We start from the raw sequence: 15,787 nt of genomic DNA on the forward strand, positions 1-15,787 counted from the left end.
TCAGATCAGATTCATATGGAATATGTAGTTTGGTTGGCTGCATATTAAGGTGAATATTTCAACAAGGACCAGTCATCCAGTGGATCAACTCCAAACATAATCACATGTAGAAGTAGGTTTAAAGAGCAGAAATAGAGCAATTACATATGTTCTTACGCAATCACTGAAACCAACTGAGTAAATCTTTACATGATGTTCATAAGACAGGAGTTAAATTTCATTATGGTACTGTATTATATTTTCTAACATCAGACACTAGTGTAAGTATTTCACTGCTTACAAATGTCTGCTGCATCCTCAAACACCGACAGCCCCAACAGCAAAGCATACAACAAAAACATGACTGTTTTGAACTAATTCATTTATTTATTAGGGGACAGTCACCAGAAGGCAGCTCACATAGTCAACTACATTCAGTTGTGATAAAAACATGATGGCAAACTTATTTTTTCCTTTTCTTCTTTGCATCTTTGCCTTTAACGGGTGCCTCTTCTTCTTCCTTTCCTGTGGCAGCTTTAATCCTCTTCTTTCCCAGGGGGGTCTTTGCATACCAATTCTGGGGATGCACAAAAAAAAAAACTATTTAAGAATAAACTAAACAAATATGCAAGTGAGGCAGTTACAATCATGAAAATGCAGCAAGAACAAAATATGACATGTGCACTGTACTTTAAGGGCCTCCTCTTCTTCCTGAAACACGGGGTCAATCTTGGCTAATGGAGCAACAAACTCAGCAGCAGTCAGTGGTCTGTTTGCCTGCTGCAGGGTGCGACGCTTGGTGACAACGCTCTGGATCACCTGGACCATGTGACCTGGTGTGTAACCATCAGATATCTTTGCCAGAGAGCTGAGGTCCAGCGCTCTGGTTAGCTCACCTCCCTGCTTTTTGATCAGTTGCTTCCACAAGACTGAAGGCAGAGGTCAAAGGTCATTTTTCTCACCCACAACCAAAGAAATTGTAAACTTAAGACTGACAACTTCAACTGATTCTAATCTTACTGTATCTTGAGCCGTAGTCAGGTCTCGGGATGAGAATGATTTTGTTGTACATTTTACACAGTGACTTGATATCAGCACTTTGTGGGTCTTTAGTTGTTCCTATGATCAGAACACGATCCTCCGCTTTGATCAACTTGAGAGACTTGGGCAAGTCTTTCTTCAAGCGTTTGGGATCTAACTGTGTACACATGAAAACTGGTTTTAATTGCCATGCAAATCAACATTTAAACAACATGACAATGAGCTCTTATCTTGCTCAGGAATACCTCTTTTTCTTCCTTGGGAACTTTCTTGTAGAACATTTTTTCTGTGTCTTCAATCCATATTACAGAAGGTTGAAGCAATCTCGCAACCTGAGCGAAGATGATTACACAGAACTGCATTTTTACCTTCTGGACAAGCTAAAATGTGCACATCTGTGAGAGTTACTTAAAAGAACTATAGAAAAATCCCAACCATTACCTTAAACACCATGTGAAGCATCATGGTGAGGCCACTCTTGCCTGGGTACTTTCCTGACGTGTTCAGGGGAGACAGATCAAACAGGTTGGCACCTGTCTCCTGGCAGATTGCATGAACCAACATCTTCTTACCAACGCCTGCCGGCCCTGCCAGCAGGATGGCCTTTATCAGAGGAGCCTTCTCATGAACCACCTGAGAGCCTGCAGACACCACACACTTTATATTCAAACCATGAAGAATATCTTCAGCTGCATTCATCTTAAATATGACTTGAATAACTTTCATACCTAATGGTAAGATTGCATATAGAGATAAGACCTGCCGCACATCCGACATTGATGGCATGGGCTCGATGTCATTTTGCCTCAGTGTTGTCCCAAGGTAGCTGTAGTCACCTTGGAACAGAAGGGAACAACTATTAGACCAATTGCTATTCATCTGCACAGTGAATTATTGGGAAAACTGAAAGACTTCAAATAAGCAGTTGTTCATCATAATCAGTGTTTGTCAATCACACACCAGCAGAGGGCAGCATATTGCCATTAAATAGCTTCTCGTTACCATTGCTTTGATTGCATTCAGATTACAATCTCACATACAATTATGAAATGAGAAAGATGGCACACCATATAACACAAACAATATTCAAAGTCTTACCCAAGTAATCCTGCAGCCTAACATTGTTTGCCTGTTTCAACAAGCCCTGTTCCACCAGCTCCTGACACAGAGACTCAAGAGTCCTAACAGACGTGAATAAATCATGTAATTGTTTTCTCTACATTTGCACTAACATATAGATATCACACAACTCATTTCTGTACTGAAACATATACACTTCATCCGTGCATCCTCTGTGTGACCTCACCTATCAGATGTAAAATCTTTCTCCTTTTTCTTCTTCTTCCCACTCTTTGATCCTTTCTTTTTCTGCGGGGTCAAATGAACATGACGACACAGCTCAAGGTCATGTCAACTGTGATCAAACTTCTGGGACAAACACAACACGTTATTTGTCTTTCACTTACTACCTTCGCATTTCCTTTGGTTTTACCACCCTTGTCTTTATCCACAGCGAGCTTCCATTCAGCCAGCTCCTGTCTCATCTGCTCATCTACCTAATACAAGCAGAACAGATCAATGAGTGCAACTACAGATGGTGCTCTTATCAGTTTTAAACACCAGAGACACTGAACTGTTAAAATTACGGAGTCAATGCTTGATTAGTTTGATTGTTGAATTCCTGTTCTTTAGAATATGTAATACTTTAAATGTTTTTTATTCTGCAGGCAGCCTCACCTGTACTCGAATCTCTGCCTCAATGACTTTCCTCTTTTCTTCCTTGATCAGCTCCACCTCGTGCCTCTGGTTGAAGTTTGTGGACTCATTGCGGGTTTGCCAAAAATCTGAGGATGATAATTCAATTCAATTTTTATTTATATGAATGAGTGACTATTACATTACAATCCCACACAAACAACACTCAAACTGGTTTTGAACTGAATGTGAACTTAAAGGTGTTGACTTTCCAATGGATATCTTAAGGCTTTTTAGTTTAAACATACCTACAAAGGTTTTGTTCCCCACTTCCAAGTCAGGCAGAAAAGCTGAAGGCAGCATCTTCAGACCTGCCTCCTCTTCCTGCGGTTCAGAATAAAGTTACAGCAGTTCACTGATACTGATACTGTTGGATTGGTCTGAATAAGTGAAATCACACTTATTCCATGTTTTTCTCCATGTTTAAATAGATATCACCACTTCATGTTGCATTAAATCAAGAAAAATGTATTTAATGCAGCTGTGAGCCCTTACTTCCTCATTATCCTTCCCCTTGTCCTTTTTCCCCTTCTCCTTCTTCTCCTCTTTCCCTTTTGGCTTGTTGTCCTCCTCTTCCTTTGCAGCAATTTCTTCCATTAACTGAAATTGTGTTCACGCCAAACATCACCCTCCTTCTGCAAACTACTGTCAAGTGATGCAATAAATCATATTTCAGTCCTGGGGTGTATTTTACCTGCTGAGGGTCCTTTTCAGCAAAAATGAGGGCTGAGCCTCCATCCTCTTCATCTGGGTAGTCTGGGAACGACCCTGTAGCATCTCTATAAAACACACACACAAAGAAACAGAAGAGAACACAACTATTTGATTAATTTCACTGAATGTGGAAATGCTCCACTGAAATAACAAAAATCATAACAGGACACCTCACCGGCATTCAATGAACCACTGTCGGATTTGCTCTTTCATGGTCTTGCTCATGTCGTGGCTCTCCACATCCCGTAGTTGGTTTGTGACAGCCACCACAGACTTTTGATAGTCGTCTTCATGGTCCTCCTGTTTTATCCGTGTGCTAGCTTCACTGGCCTGGGCAGTGATTTCTGCAAGGCATGGCACCTGGTATTTTGGATCCATGGCCTAACATGGGAGTGACCGAACATACTTTAAATGTTAAAAACCTGTCACGCTAAATCACTCATTTATCTCATCACTTGCCCCTGTGGTCACATGTTGGAAAGATGAGTAGAGCCGTGAAAACTCACACTGATGAACACTGAAACACCAACAGACGCAAAAAAAAAAAGACATCAATTATCCAGTGGCAGCACATTTTCTTGAATTTAATCATCCTATTTCCTCGCTTTTTTAAATTGAGATTGAAAAGGTATCACTTCCCCCAAGAGGAGGAGGTAATGGAGATGTCTTACTGTCCAGAAGGGAACACCGTTGGATTCACTGTCTGAGGAGCCTCATTGATTAAATATAGATCATGACTGTGTAGTGTTTAGTGTAATGTACTTCTCTATTTTAGATATTTAGGGTGTATGATGTTCATTTCAAGCTGATGTTTTCTGTATATATCTATTAGAAATCTATTTAAAATGTGTTTATTTTTTACATTTGGTAAGATACTTAACCAAGAAATGTATGTAATATTTAAATGTCCACATGAGCCACAGTCTTTGTCACTTTATTTGAAGTTATGTGATTGGCTGTAGCTCCGGTCACTGTGTTGCTTTTTAAAAAGCAATCCTGATTAGCAGAAGGCCTCTTGATGATGTCTCTCACCCTAATGGTGGAGTATGATTATCTAGTAACCATCAGATGTGTTACTAAGCTGTGGCCTATTTAATCTTCCAGTGACTGGGTCTTACTACTCACCATTCCCAGGAAAATCATTTCTTCGTCCCGAGCGATCTTTGCTCTCTTCCTCTGCATGTAGCCCCTCCACACCTGCAAATCACATTCGAACAAACACAAGCACTAAAAATCACAAGGAAAAGACAGAAGCAGAGAAAGAGGCGTGTAGGATTATGCTGATGACAAGGACCTTCTGAACACAGACTGCAGCCAGCTCAATGGCAGCTGTCCCAGGGTCCTTGGTCCTGTACATCCTGTTCATATTTCTGCTTTCTTCATTCAACTTTGCCCTCAGGCGTCCTTGGCGAGCCCTCTCCACCACTTGAATGAGCTTAATGGCCTCCTCTTGACTCATGTCCTTCGCCAATAGAGGCTGTAGGACCCAGAAAAAAAGGAAGCAAAATATATATATGTGTGTGTGTGTGTGTGTGTGTGTGTGTGTGTGTGTGTGTGTGTGTGTGTGTGTGTAGATAGATAGATAGATAGATAGATAGATAGATAGATAGATAGATAGATAGATAGATAGATAGATAGATAGATAGATAACAACTCATTAATTAATTAATTAATTACATGCATTATTTTTGTTTCATAGTTAAAGCTCATACTGAATGTGTTAAACTTTTGTCCTGATAAGACTTTGGATGTAACGACATGAGTCCTGCACATACAGCCTTTAAATAAGATTTAAATAAGAAAATAAAATGGCTACATTTCAACTCACCTCTGGGCTTTCAGTAACCTCCACCATTTTAAGTATGTCTGTCAGCATCGTCTTTCGTTCTTGCAGCTCTTTGCTGCGGTCACTGATGAAATAGCGAGGGACAGGAATCTCAAGGTCTGCCTGGAGTGACAACAAAGAAAACATCTGTTGAGTTCTGTCATCACTGAATGGTCATCCCTGATCAATTTAATGCCTGCTGTGAATAAGTCAGTAGAATTTTGTTGAGGATCATTCATGCTTTGAAAAATGAAACTCACAGGTGTAAGCTTCAAGTCGTGCAGGACATCATCCATGTAGTGGTACTCTGAAAACTCTTTTTCCACCATTTCATTCTTCAGCTCTAACACCCTTCCCATTACACCATCAAGAATCGCCCGAATAACTCGCCTCTTCTGAGGGTGGATCACCTGGTCATACAGCTTCTCCAGCTGTCTGAAGATTTGGATGTAGCGCACATAGAGCATGGCAAGGCGCTGGAAAAACACCACCCTGTCCTTCTCTGGGCGAGGGGGCTCAGAAGGCATTTCCTCAGTTAGCAGACGACTCAACTCTAAATGGACATGTGCCCACAGCTGGTTGTATGTCCTGGACAATGATGGTAAAACTGTAATTTAATGAGTGTTATGCATGTAATAGTCAAAAAGTAATATGTCATAATGTATACAGGTCATACCTTATTTGTAGAAAAATACTCAAAAGAAAGAAAAGTAAGAAAAAAGGTAAGATAGAAGCTATGAATTTTTGTTCCTTTTAATGTCTCTGTGGTGTTTGTAAAATAAATGGGTTAATTTGTCTGTCATTTAACCAGCAGGAGTTTCATCTGCAAACAGTGAGTAAGCATTATGTATGTATTGTGTTTGTGTTGCTGTATTGTTTGTCACTCCACTCCAACCACCCTGCTGCCTCGAACCAGGTCAGGAAAAATGACTTTCAATTAATTTGTATTGCTTTCTGACGTATATATGCTTTCTTTCGTGTGGTTGAGTGCCAAGTTAATTTTCACATGCTTACATGATTACAACACTAATTATATGTTCAAGTTTTGTGTACATTATAACACAACTTTGCTGTAACTCTGCTAGCGTTGTAAACGTCACACCAGCTTGCTGGATGAAGTTAAAATTGAGGAACTAACAACGGTAGCTAGCTGCTGACTACAAAGTTACGGGTATAATAACTGGCTGCTGGGAAGTTTACCTTTGCGACATGTCCCTGCCTCCAGGTACAAAAAAAACTCAGTTACAGTGAAAATATCCAGTCACAGTGCTACAAGTTACAAGTCACAGTGTGAAGAGCGAAAGTAGCATTAGCCACAGTGTGTCAAACATTGGCTCAGCTTTCCCAAGTTGGCATACACACTTAGCCCGTCTCCATAGTAACAGTCATCCCGGAAGTAAGTCACCTGTATTTTGAGGTCAACTCAGAGGGAATCATGGCGGAAACTGACAGTGTGACTTTTACATTTGTATCCTAATTGACCGGAAATAACAACAACAACAACAACAATACTACTACTAATAATAGTGATAATAATAATAATTATTATTATTATTATTTGTATTTGTATTTGTATTATTTGTATTATTATTATTATTGTTGGGTTTGGGTTGGTTCTTACCTTTTTTAAAGAAGACTGAGAATGGACGTGAAAATGTGCAACTCGGGTAACAATAGGCTGACAGCCTCTTTGAACCACATCAACTCTTTGCGCAACAAGAGGCACCACTAGGTGTCGTCCTTCCTATGGACTCTCAGACTCAGTTAAGATGCGTTGTTTTGTCTAATATATTGTCATGTGCTGTATAATGTAATGGAATGCATGCAAAATACAAAGCGTACATTTCAGCAGGTATAAAAGAGGCTGTAACTAAATAAGTGTCCACGATAATGGGCATTATATGAACCAATCTGCAGACTTCATGCATTCATTTGTTACTACACTCGTTTACATCACGTTTGAACTACTGTTTGATTGTCTTTAAAGAGGTGACTACTAATTCAAACAGCTGAGCCAGCAGTCCAGTAACTTTTTGGACTCGCTTTCAAACACAGTTTTGTAACATTTATGTATCCTCGAATTTCATCACTCTTAAAGGCTCAATCACAATTATACATTTCTATTCAGTCAGGGTGGGAAACAGCCGGCTGGCTGCTCCTGGAGGTGCATTCTCTGCAGCGCTTAGGCGGTCACAAGACTTGGACATCGGTGAACAAAAAGCATCGACACGCTGACAGGTCAGCTGTGCGCGCACAGGCCCACAGATTCTTCTCTTCTCTGCATCCAACATCCAACAAGTTGGTCCATTGGGAAAACTACTCTCATGCGCGCTGCCGCGTCACAGTGTCTGCCGTTTATTTTTTTCAATGGAGATTTCACTGGAGCTCTTTTTTAAGATATAAAACAAATTTTCTGTCTGGAAAGGGTCGTTCCCCTTTGGAGTTGAATACTTCTGTAAAACTACAATTAGTGATGTTTTGGTGAGTAAAGGAGGGGCGAGTGCCAAAGTGAGCGAATGCCACTGGAAGAAACTGCATCAAAGATGTCAACATTGCTTTACCACCCACTCGAAATCGATTGTATTACCTTCAAGAAGGTGGCTCCTCGTATAAATAGGGACGCATTATTTCAAGAAAGACGGTGGTGAGCACAATCTACCGGCTGCTCTCTCTCCCCTGTCGGGACCACAGACAACGCCTGGAAACATTTGCTGAAGACAACTGTGTCCACTCTCAAGGACATAAGCATCTTTAACTCCTAAACAAGTAAGTGTAAAGTTAGATTGACTACATTTGTTTCCCCGTTGTATTCAGCTAGAATAGATGCGACTGCTGTGTAAAGTGGGCTGCACCAGAACATTTCGGCGATTAATTCCACTTTTAGAGGCTCTGTATGATACCTCTGACATGTAATTTGTGTGTGAGAGTGTGTGTGTGCGTAATTTTGGCAATGTGAAGGGTCTCAAATAGCAAGCTATGCTGATACATGAGAAAGCTGTTGGGGTTAAGCATGATGCAAAGTGTACTGCTTTATTTTTAGTTGTTAGAAATTCAAAAATGGCTCAATAGATGTAAATCCCTGGGTAACAAAACTTATGTGCTTGTGCTTTCAGACAGTGAAGTCATGCAGGTGGAGAGGAAATGGCACATACTGTTGACCATCTTCTTTTTGCTCATCACCTCGGGCCAGTGTATGGATAGCAAGGATGTCAAGCAGAAAGAAAGAAGGACCCTGTTGGATCTAATCTTACAAGTTATCAGAGACAGCCAGCAACGGGACAAAGCCGTCTCCAGGCGCTGTAGCAGTGGACTCTTCACTTCAGCCCAAGACATGAAGTTCTCCTCCCGTGAAAAGCCTTTCTATGTTCCTAGGCTGGATAACAGTAGACTCATAGGTAAGCTGATAAGATTTATTTTTAGGTCCTGATGATGAAAGCATAATCCCCATTTTACCACGGGAGACAGCTGTCATTGGTCTGGTCTGTGCTGTGCATCTTATTTAGCTTGCTGTATGCATGTTAATTTAAGATATATGGAACATGAATGCAGGTTTGCCAGTTCACGTCTGCTCGTGCTTTCATGTCCAACTCAGTCTAAAGTGACTGTACACTGCATGTAAAGCAGGAATGCTCCATCTGTGCAGGACGAAGGGGTTTATGCCACATCTATCAAACTTGTTGCTCTTCTTTCTAAGAGACATCTTTTCACCACATGTCTCGGACATACAGCATCGTTCCCTCCCTGAGACTGTAATGGATAGGTGGATGGGTACTATATATATTCATGTAGGAGGAGCATCATCGTGCCAAACTCGTGAATGATTCATTCAGTGCGATTCATAGTGGAATCTTAAACATGAATGATGACCACCCTGCACGCACAGGATCGCACTCTGAAGTGCCAGAAAGCATCTCCAGCCGGGAACATCTCCACAAGACGTAGCAGAAAGAGCAGAGAAAGAAGATTGAACGTGTTGTCACATTAGTATAATTTTCAGAGCCGCATCAAAGTCACTATTACTCAGACACTCTTTTAACTGTAATTATGGAACAATGAGATTATACAAGGAGACGATATGAATGCTTCACTTCATCATTATCTGTATAGAACAGCCCAGGCCACGTTACTGATTTGAGCTCACCAAAACAAACAGACCCTCAATATAATTCTCAGTAGAACTGATGCTTGGTTATTTCTCCTGATGCAAACAGATGACATCAGCTTCATCTGAGGTCTTGACAAGTGAGACCGTTTCAGCGGTGCCTTTATTGGCTTAAATAAAGCATTATGTCCGGACTGGAATTAATACATATCTCTTCAATTATCTGAAATCCAAGACAGAAGGTTGGTCCAAGTCAGACTGCAAAAAAGAAAACATACCAAGGAAATTATTTTATATACAACAGTTTTTATTGCTGCAATAGGCAAAGTTTACTTTGACTGGAAGACTTGAACTGTGCCTCACTGGTATGTGCAATGGGAGTATATGAAGCACTAAGTGAACACAGTGTGTTGTTTATCTTCAATTTCAGACTCTCCCTGCCATCACTATCAATTAGATCATGTTTTGGAGACGTTGCACAGGAATCATAAAGCTCCAAGTCCTGGCCCCAGCTTATGCAATTGGAAAAGTACCTTACTCAGACCACTGACTGGGTGGAATTTATCTTTTGAGGATATTAAAAGAAGCATATTAGCAACTGGTGCGTGTGACACTACCAAAGACATATGGTCATGCAAGGATGGATGTTTTGAGCACAATCAGGAGGAAGGAGAGACGCCTGGAAAGCCACCAATATGTTCACCCTATAGCAGTTGTCTCTACGTGTTCCTCAGAAGCCACAGCTGTGTCATCAGAGTGGCAGCTATGGCACAACAGATAATAAGACGGAACACTTTTATTTTTAAAACCGCTACTACCGTTTTTCTTTTCATGTGTGGTACAAGATATAAGCACTAGACGGACAGCTTTAGGCTTTTGTGTTTTATTCTGTCAACATGCATTTGTTAATGTACAGGAAATACAGTGCACGTCCAAGCTGCCATTTTCACTCTTCACATTTGGGTGTTGGCTTGCTGGCACAATAATGATACAGCACTAAGATATATGATGTGCTTTATCCTTCTGTCAGTGTGGATAGGGTGGGCTGTTTTGGCATCACTGTATATCTGGACTTTATATGCTTTCAAAGCAACATCCTTTTCAGGTTTTCATCCTCGCCCTGCAGTTAGAGCTTTACATGTTCCAGACTCTGGTGGCTAATGTAATGTTAGCCCAGTAACTACTAGCATGGACTTATTCTGATGAGCATTAAACTCCAATACAATAATCTCTTTAGCCTGTTAGCGTGGCCAGTGTGTCCAGACACCTATATGTGTTTCCTGCATGGACACTGAGTATAAAGGGGGGGTACTTGATGCCCTTATCACCATCTATGAATTGTCCTCCACACCAGATCTCCACAGAGAATAATGCAAAGAGATTCGTCACAGAAATACTACATATGTTGCACTATTGATGAACAGGTTTCTCGATAGATTATGCTAATTTAGAAGATTGTACTAATGTTTGTTAAAGATGCAATAACTGCAGTAAAATAACCAATTAATGATCAAGGATATTAATCATGAATAATATTGTGCCACCTTATCTTGAAATTAACCGTATTTTTACCTTAAAGTGGCAATATTTCCTGCATCACACTAATTAGGTGCAGGGCAGCTTAACTTTACCAGTGACCGTCATATTCATCTTGAATACTGCAAAACTGCAAGTGCTCAGCTGTTGTAAAATGACTCTCGACTGACAAGCTAACAGTAACTTTCTTTTCCAGACATTGTTCCAAGAGATGTAAACATGAAAGGCAAATTCATTCAGCATTTCACAGGTAAGATAACTGCCATCAAAGACAACATCATCAGTGCAAAGTTTCAGCCTTGATTAATGTTTCTTGATAACTATTTTATCTAGCAAATTCAATTCAATATTCCTTTATTAGTCCCACGAGGGGAAATTCCAAACAAACAATTCCAAACATTTGTTGGTCGGTACTTTTACATGCAACTTTTGGATGGATTTTTTTTGGTTTTGCCATTTGAGAAAATCATTTTCATTCCTGTAAGCCAACACACAGTATGCTAAAGTCATAGAAAGCTTTGTTAACACTGGCATTGCTGTGGGTCGGAAGAGGGTTGCCTGGATTAGCTGCAGAGCAGTGATGCAGAGAAATAGCACATGGTCTGAAGCCGACAGAATGAAGTTGAAGGCAGTGCAGGGTTAAGCTGATTATTTGTTTCAGGATCTATGAGTAGACTTCATTATTGGTGTGAAAATCTGTAACTTGCAATGTTGGTGCAGAAACTCTTGGAAGTCTTTATAGTAGAGGACTTGATTTAGTAAATCCACTCCATTACCATTTCTGTGGTAGAGCACTGTTCACTTTCACTTTGTTATTTGTCTGTTTTTGGGTTGTTGTTTTTTTGCTGATTATTCAAAATTCACTGTGGGTTTCGGTGTGGTTGTGTTGGATAAATAGGAAATAACAAAGATCTTGAAATCTTTCCTATTTTGCCTGACAAGACCTTCTCCTTTAAGCAGGACCAGTCAAGTTCTCATCGGAGTGCAGAACACACTTTCATAGACTTTATCACAACACACGGGATTGTTCAAGACCAGCATGTATGTATGCCTGTTTCCTCTCTCTTACTCTTTTTATGATGTCTGCTGTTCCATCCTTTATCCTCCCAAGCAGAAAGCTTTAAAGGCCCTGAAAAGCTGTGTTTTCAATCAGTGTTGTATTGTGACTTATTTGTTATCCCATGACCAGTTGGAAAAGTGTTAGTTGTTTCAACTATGAGGTTTCTGTTTGTGCTTAGGCTTGTTTTCTGTGCTCTTCATACTGGTTTTAAGTGGGTGGGGTTTAACTGAAAAGAATGTGCCATACTTCAATGCACCAATCAAGATTTAGCAATATTTGAATCAAAGTCTGATGGTGGACTGTTTGCCACTGTCGGTCAAATCTGATCAAACCACATCTACACAGTCCTGATGAAGCAGATTAGCTGAGTGCTAAAAGTAATAAGAAATGAGGTTTTCTTTCCAAACTTTAACTTTGATTGTTGCATAATTAGGGCGGCACGGTGCCACAGCAGGTAGTGTGCGTGCCTTACAGCAAGAAGGTCGGCGGTTTGATCCCCGGGCGGGGCCTTTCTGTGTGAAGTTTGCATGTTCTTCCCGTGCATGCGTGGGTTCTCTCCGGGTACTCCGGCTTCCTCCCACAGACCAAAAACATGCTCATTAGGTTAATTGGTGACTCTAAACTTGCCCTTAGGTGTGAGTGTGAGTGTGAATGGTTGTCTGTCTTGTGTGTTGCCCTGCGATCGACTGTCAACCGGTCCAGGGTGTACCCCGCCTCTCGCCCGTTGACGGATGGATGGATGGATGGATGGATGGATGGATGGATGGATGGATGGATGGATGGATGGATGGATGGATGGATGGATGGATGTGGCATAATTACTCATGAATACTTGAGGGTATAGAGAAATGCATGACTTAAGATTTAAAATCAAGTTTTTAGAGGTTTCAGGGTACCCTTCAATCACAGAGCAGCATTTTCAATTGCAGGTTAATATTCTGTAATAAAACGTGTAGGATTTCTTGTGAATGTAAACATTGGTGATTCCACTGCTGTCAAGATCTGATTAGGTGAAAACTTCATACAATTCCTTCTTTTAGATGGATGTGGATCTTTGACAAAACAATATGTAGAGCAGTGGTTCCTAGCCGTTCTTGCCAGTGATCCTTTAAAGCTGAGCTATGTGTATTTCTGACCTCTTGGTCTTGTAACAGGTTGCATATTTCTGTCATTTTGCAAGCCTTTCGACCACAGAGTGATGCTCACTTCTCTGATTGATTAGTTTTCATCGTTTTTATAATCATGGAGAATTAAAGTTATCCAACGTTTCATAATAGAAAAAAGCAAAAATTAGGAAAATAAACAGAATTTCTGAAGAAGAAGAGTATGTTTATTGCCTTTCTTTCATGATTCTCAATCAGCTTGCAACACTGAACACCAGGTTGAGAAGAGCCAGATCCTCAACCACAGTTTCGCAAACTGAGGGATCAATCCTTTTCTGCTGGATGTTTACATTTGGGAATAAGGGGATGACGTCAAGCGGACACCAGAGAATGATTATAGACAATTCTCCCTTGTCACAGATGAATATCTGTTTAGCTAGACATGCCTTTATTGTGGAAAAGAAGCCCCTGTTTTTGTACTGCCTAGTAAGCATCAAGTCAGACTTTAAGCGATGAATAGATGCCCTGCAGTGATATACAGTAGGCAGCTTAGTTTAAGACAGACTTGGTGGACAAGTGCAGATGGCAACTGGCTCACAATCAGGATTCATTTGATGGACCGGGATGACGCAGAGGATTGTTGACTGCAGCATTTGTAGTTCATTTCTCAAGCTCATATTACTGATGATGCTATTAAAAAACATGAGTAATTGTGTACTTTACATGCAGAGCTGCTCTGTTAAGGAAAATTGCAACTTTAAATGCTCAGTCAGGAATTTGCATATCGCAGCACCTCTGACGTCAGCACTGCCTCTTAAGTCTTCTTCATTGGTATGACATTTTATTCCCTCTCGCTTTGGTTGACACCATTATGTACTAAGAACTCGTGCATGCTTTGAAAACACTGGAAGAGTTGCATTATTTTTACACATCAGAGTTAAAAAAGTTGAAAATGAGTTTTTCTATCATTTGACTCCAATGTTGAAGAATCCAGCTATTTAGAGAGGCAAATCATTTTAAGTGCGATATCATATGATGCTAACATATTCACTGACGTTTTCCCACTGTTTCTTTTTTTTTTTCAGATTACAAAAGATGTGCGAGATTGCTAACACGATTAGCAATGAGTCCACTCTGCATGCAATCGTAGACACTGCATGTGAGTAAGTGTTTTACTTTTGTCCACACGTGATTACTCTGGCTCCTTGTCAACATCACCTGACGTGCCAAAGCAAAAATGGTGAACGAAGATATGCATAGTATATTAATTTTATGTGAATGCATTTATATTATTTTCCCTGAGTGGAAGAATTTCTTTGTTGATGGCGGTCAGATTTATTCTAACGTGTCTGATGTGAAACTGAAGAAATGCTCACATAATCAGAAACATATCTGTAGTGCATCTGTTTGACATTTGTATGTTTTAAGAATTTCCTGTCAGAAAGAGTCTTCGGTCCTTAATCTGAATAATGTTCCTTTAAGGTTGGTGCTGGTTGAAGTTGCACACAATTGTGTTTCATCATAAGTGAGTGGCACATTTTACAATGTTCAATTTACCCTGTTAAGCAATTGTGGGAAATGAGCATGGGATGGTGTTCTCTAGCACTCTAGACCTTCTGTCTCCTGTATCCTGCTGCGAGAACATTAAAGGGTGTTTTAAGAAGAATTTGGGAAGAACTTCTAAATGGTACTACTTTTCTGCCCTTCTCGCTTATCTACGTTTTCATTGTTGTTTCATTGTAGTACATGTTTAGTGCAATACAGTTCTTGCTATGCTCAATTAAAGGTGTGACGAGTCTTACTGGAGAAAGATTATTGATATTACCATGTCTCCTTCTTCACATCATGCCAGATTTACCGTCCCTTCTCACTAAAAGCATGTGCTCTCAGTGAATAAGCAATTAGGTCTAACTGGTGAGTGATTGCTGCGAGAGTTCATCTACACAAGTGGCCATTTCAGTTAATTTGAGATTTTTTTCGTGGTATAGGGCTGCTGGTGATTCTGAAACTGAAGAGGCTGACACATCCTTAGGTATTCAGTTTCTCAAGTGAATCAGATAATAAGGTCCTGTCTCCACTGTTCTGAGAAATCTGACAAATGTATAGTACAATCGAGGGACTTTTAAATGCGTATGAAGTGATTCATTCTTTAGTCATGCTGACCATTGCTGAACGAGCTCGAGGAATACCAGTAATGACGATCTTCAGATGCTGACAACACGACTTCCTCTGAAAGGTCGAGATGTCAAGATGTGTCTTTGCCAATCCCGGACAGAACAAATGTTTTAAAGCAGGAAGTGAGCGTGTTTAACTCTAACCAATCATCGTTTTCTTATTTCATTTCAGGTTCCCAAATAATGGAAGAGGGATCAATGTGTTGCCAAGGAAGTGCCTTCAAATCCACAGCAGTCATATGAACATTGTTGTGTTTATAGTGTGTTTCTATTTCTGTTGTTCTTGTTGTCATTACTGAAAATTCTGATGGGCACTGTTGGTTGTTTTTTTTTTTTTTTTTATGGATTTGCTTTTTATTTTACCTGTCTGTACCATAGTATTTGTAAGGAAACATTAATTTAATATTAAATATACCTATTTATTGAAAGGGTATGTATATAATAATTTCAAAATCATTCAAACTCAGATTATTTTGGTTATAAAAGTTACATCTGAAG

The 15,787-nt window shown here is 40.1% G+C and overlaps 2 protein-coding genes across 3 annotated transcripts; one reads left to right on the plus strand and one right to left on the minus strand.

Moving 5' to 3' along the window:
• Positions 1-390: 390 nt before the first annotated feature.
• LOC139330380 (dynein regulatory complex protein 11) lies at positions 391-6,635 on the minus strand. Its single transcript, XM_070961253.1, has 19 exons — positions 6,515-6,635; positions 5,575-5,902; positions 5,318-5,437; positions 4,784-4,966; positions 4,615-4,686; positions 3,665-3,870; positions 3,470-3,554; positions 3,271-3,375; positions 3,024-3,099; positions 2,758-2,864; positions 2,490-2,576; positions 2,327-2,388; positions 2,119-2,201; positions 1,749-1,856; positions 1,462-1,661; positions 1,266-1,352; positions 1,000-1,177; positions 670-908; positions 391-556 (listed from the first exon to the last, which is right to left on the minus strand). Exons 1-19 carry the CDS (start codon positions 6,523-6,525, stop codon positions 443-445), a joined length of 2,451 nt encoding a protein of 816 aa, XP_070817354.1. The 5' UTR covers positions 6,526-6,635; the 3' UTR covers positions 391-442.
• A 1,121-nt stretch (positions 6,636-7,756) lies between these two features.
• alkal1 (ALK and LTK ligand 1) lies at positions 7,757-15,553 on the plus strand. 2 transcript variants are annotated; one of them, XM_070961149.1, is made up of 6 exons: positions 7,757-8,080; positions 8,428-8,709; positions 11,149-11,202; positions 11,910-11,993; positions 14,201-14,278; positions 15,462-15,553. In XM_070961149.1, the coding sequence occupies exons 2-5, from the start codon at positions 8,439-8,441 to the stop codon at positions 14,263-14,265; spliced, it is 474 nt and encodes a 157-aa protein (XP_070817250.1). In that variant the 5' UTR covers positions 7,757-8,080; positions 8,428-8,438; the 3' UTR covers positions 14,266-14,278; positions 15,462-15,553. The 2 variants fall into 2 exon arrangements, with proteins under 2 accessions (XP_070817250.1, XP_070817251.1); XM_070961150.1 differs by having other exon boundaries at positions 14,201-14,274.
• Positions 15,554-15,787: the final 234 nt, after the last annotated feature.

Source organism: Chaetodon trifascialis, chromosome 4, assembly GCF_039877785.1.
Source record: "Chaetodon trifascialis isolate fChaTrf1 chromosome 4, fChaTrf1.hap1, whole genome shotgun sequence".
NCBI lineage: Eukaryota > Metazoa > Chordata > Actinopteri > Chaetodontiformes > Chaetodontidae > Chaetodon > Chaetodon trifascialis.

Coding starts and splice junctions, on each gene's coding strand:
- LOC139330380 (XM_070961253.1), bottom strand. Junction 5,438..5,574: donor ACGACTTGAAGCTTACACCT/GTGAGTTTCATT, acceptor TTGTCACTCCAG/GCAGACCTTGAGATTCCTGT. Junction 2,577..2,757: donor AGGCAGAGATTCGAGTACAG/GTGAGGCTGCCT, acceptor TGCTTGTATTAG/GTAGATGAGCAGATGAGACA.
- alkal1 (XM_070961149.1), top strand. CDS start 8,439: ATGCAGGTGGAGAGGAAATGGCACATACTGTTGACCATCTTCTTTTTG. Junction 8,710..11,148: donor GGATAACAGTAGACTCATAG/GTAAGCTGATAA, acceptor TTTCTTTTCCAG/ACATTGTTCCAAGAGATGTA. Junction 11,203..11,909: donor ATTCATTCAGCATTTCACAG/GTAAGATAACTG, acceptor TTCTCCTTTAAG/CAGGACCAGTCAAGTTCTCA.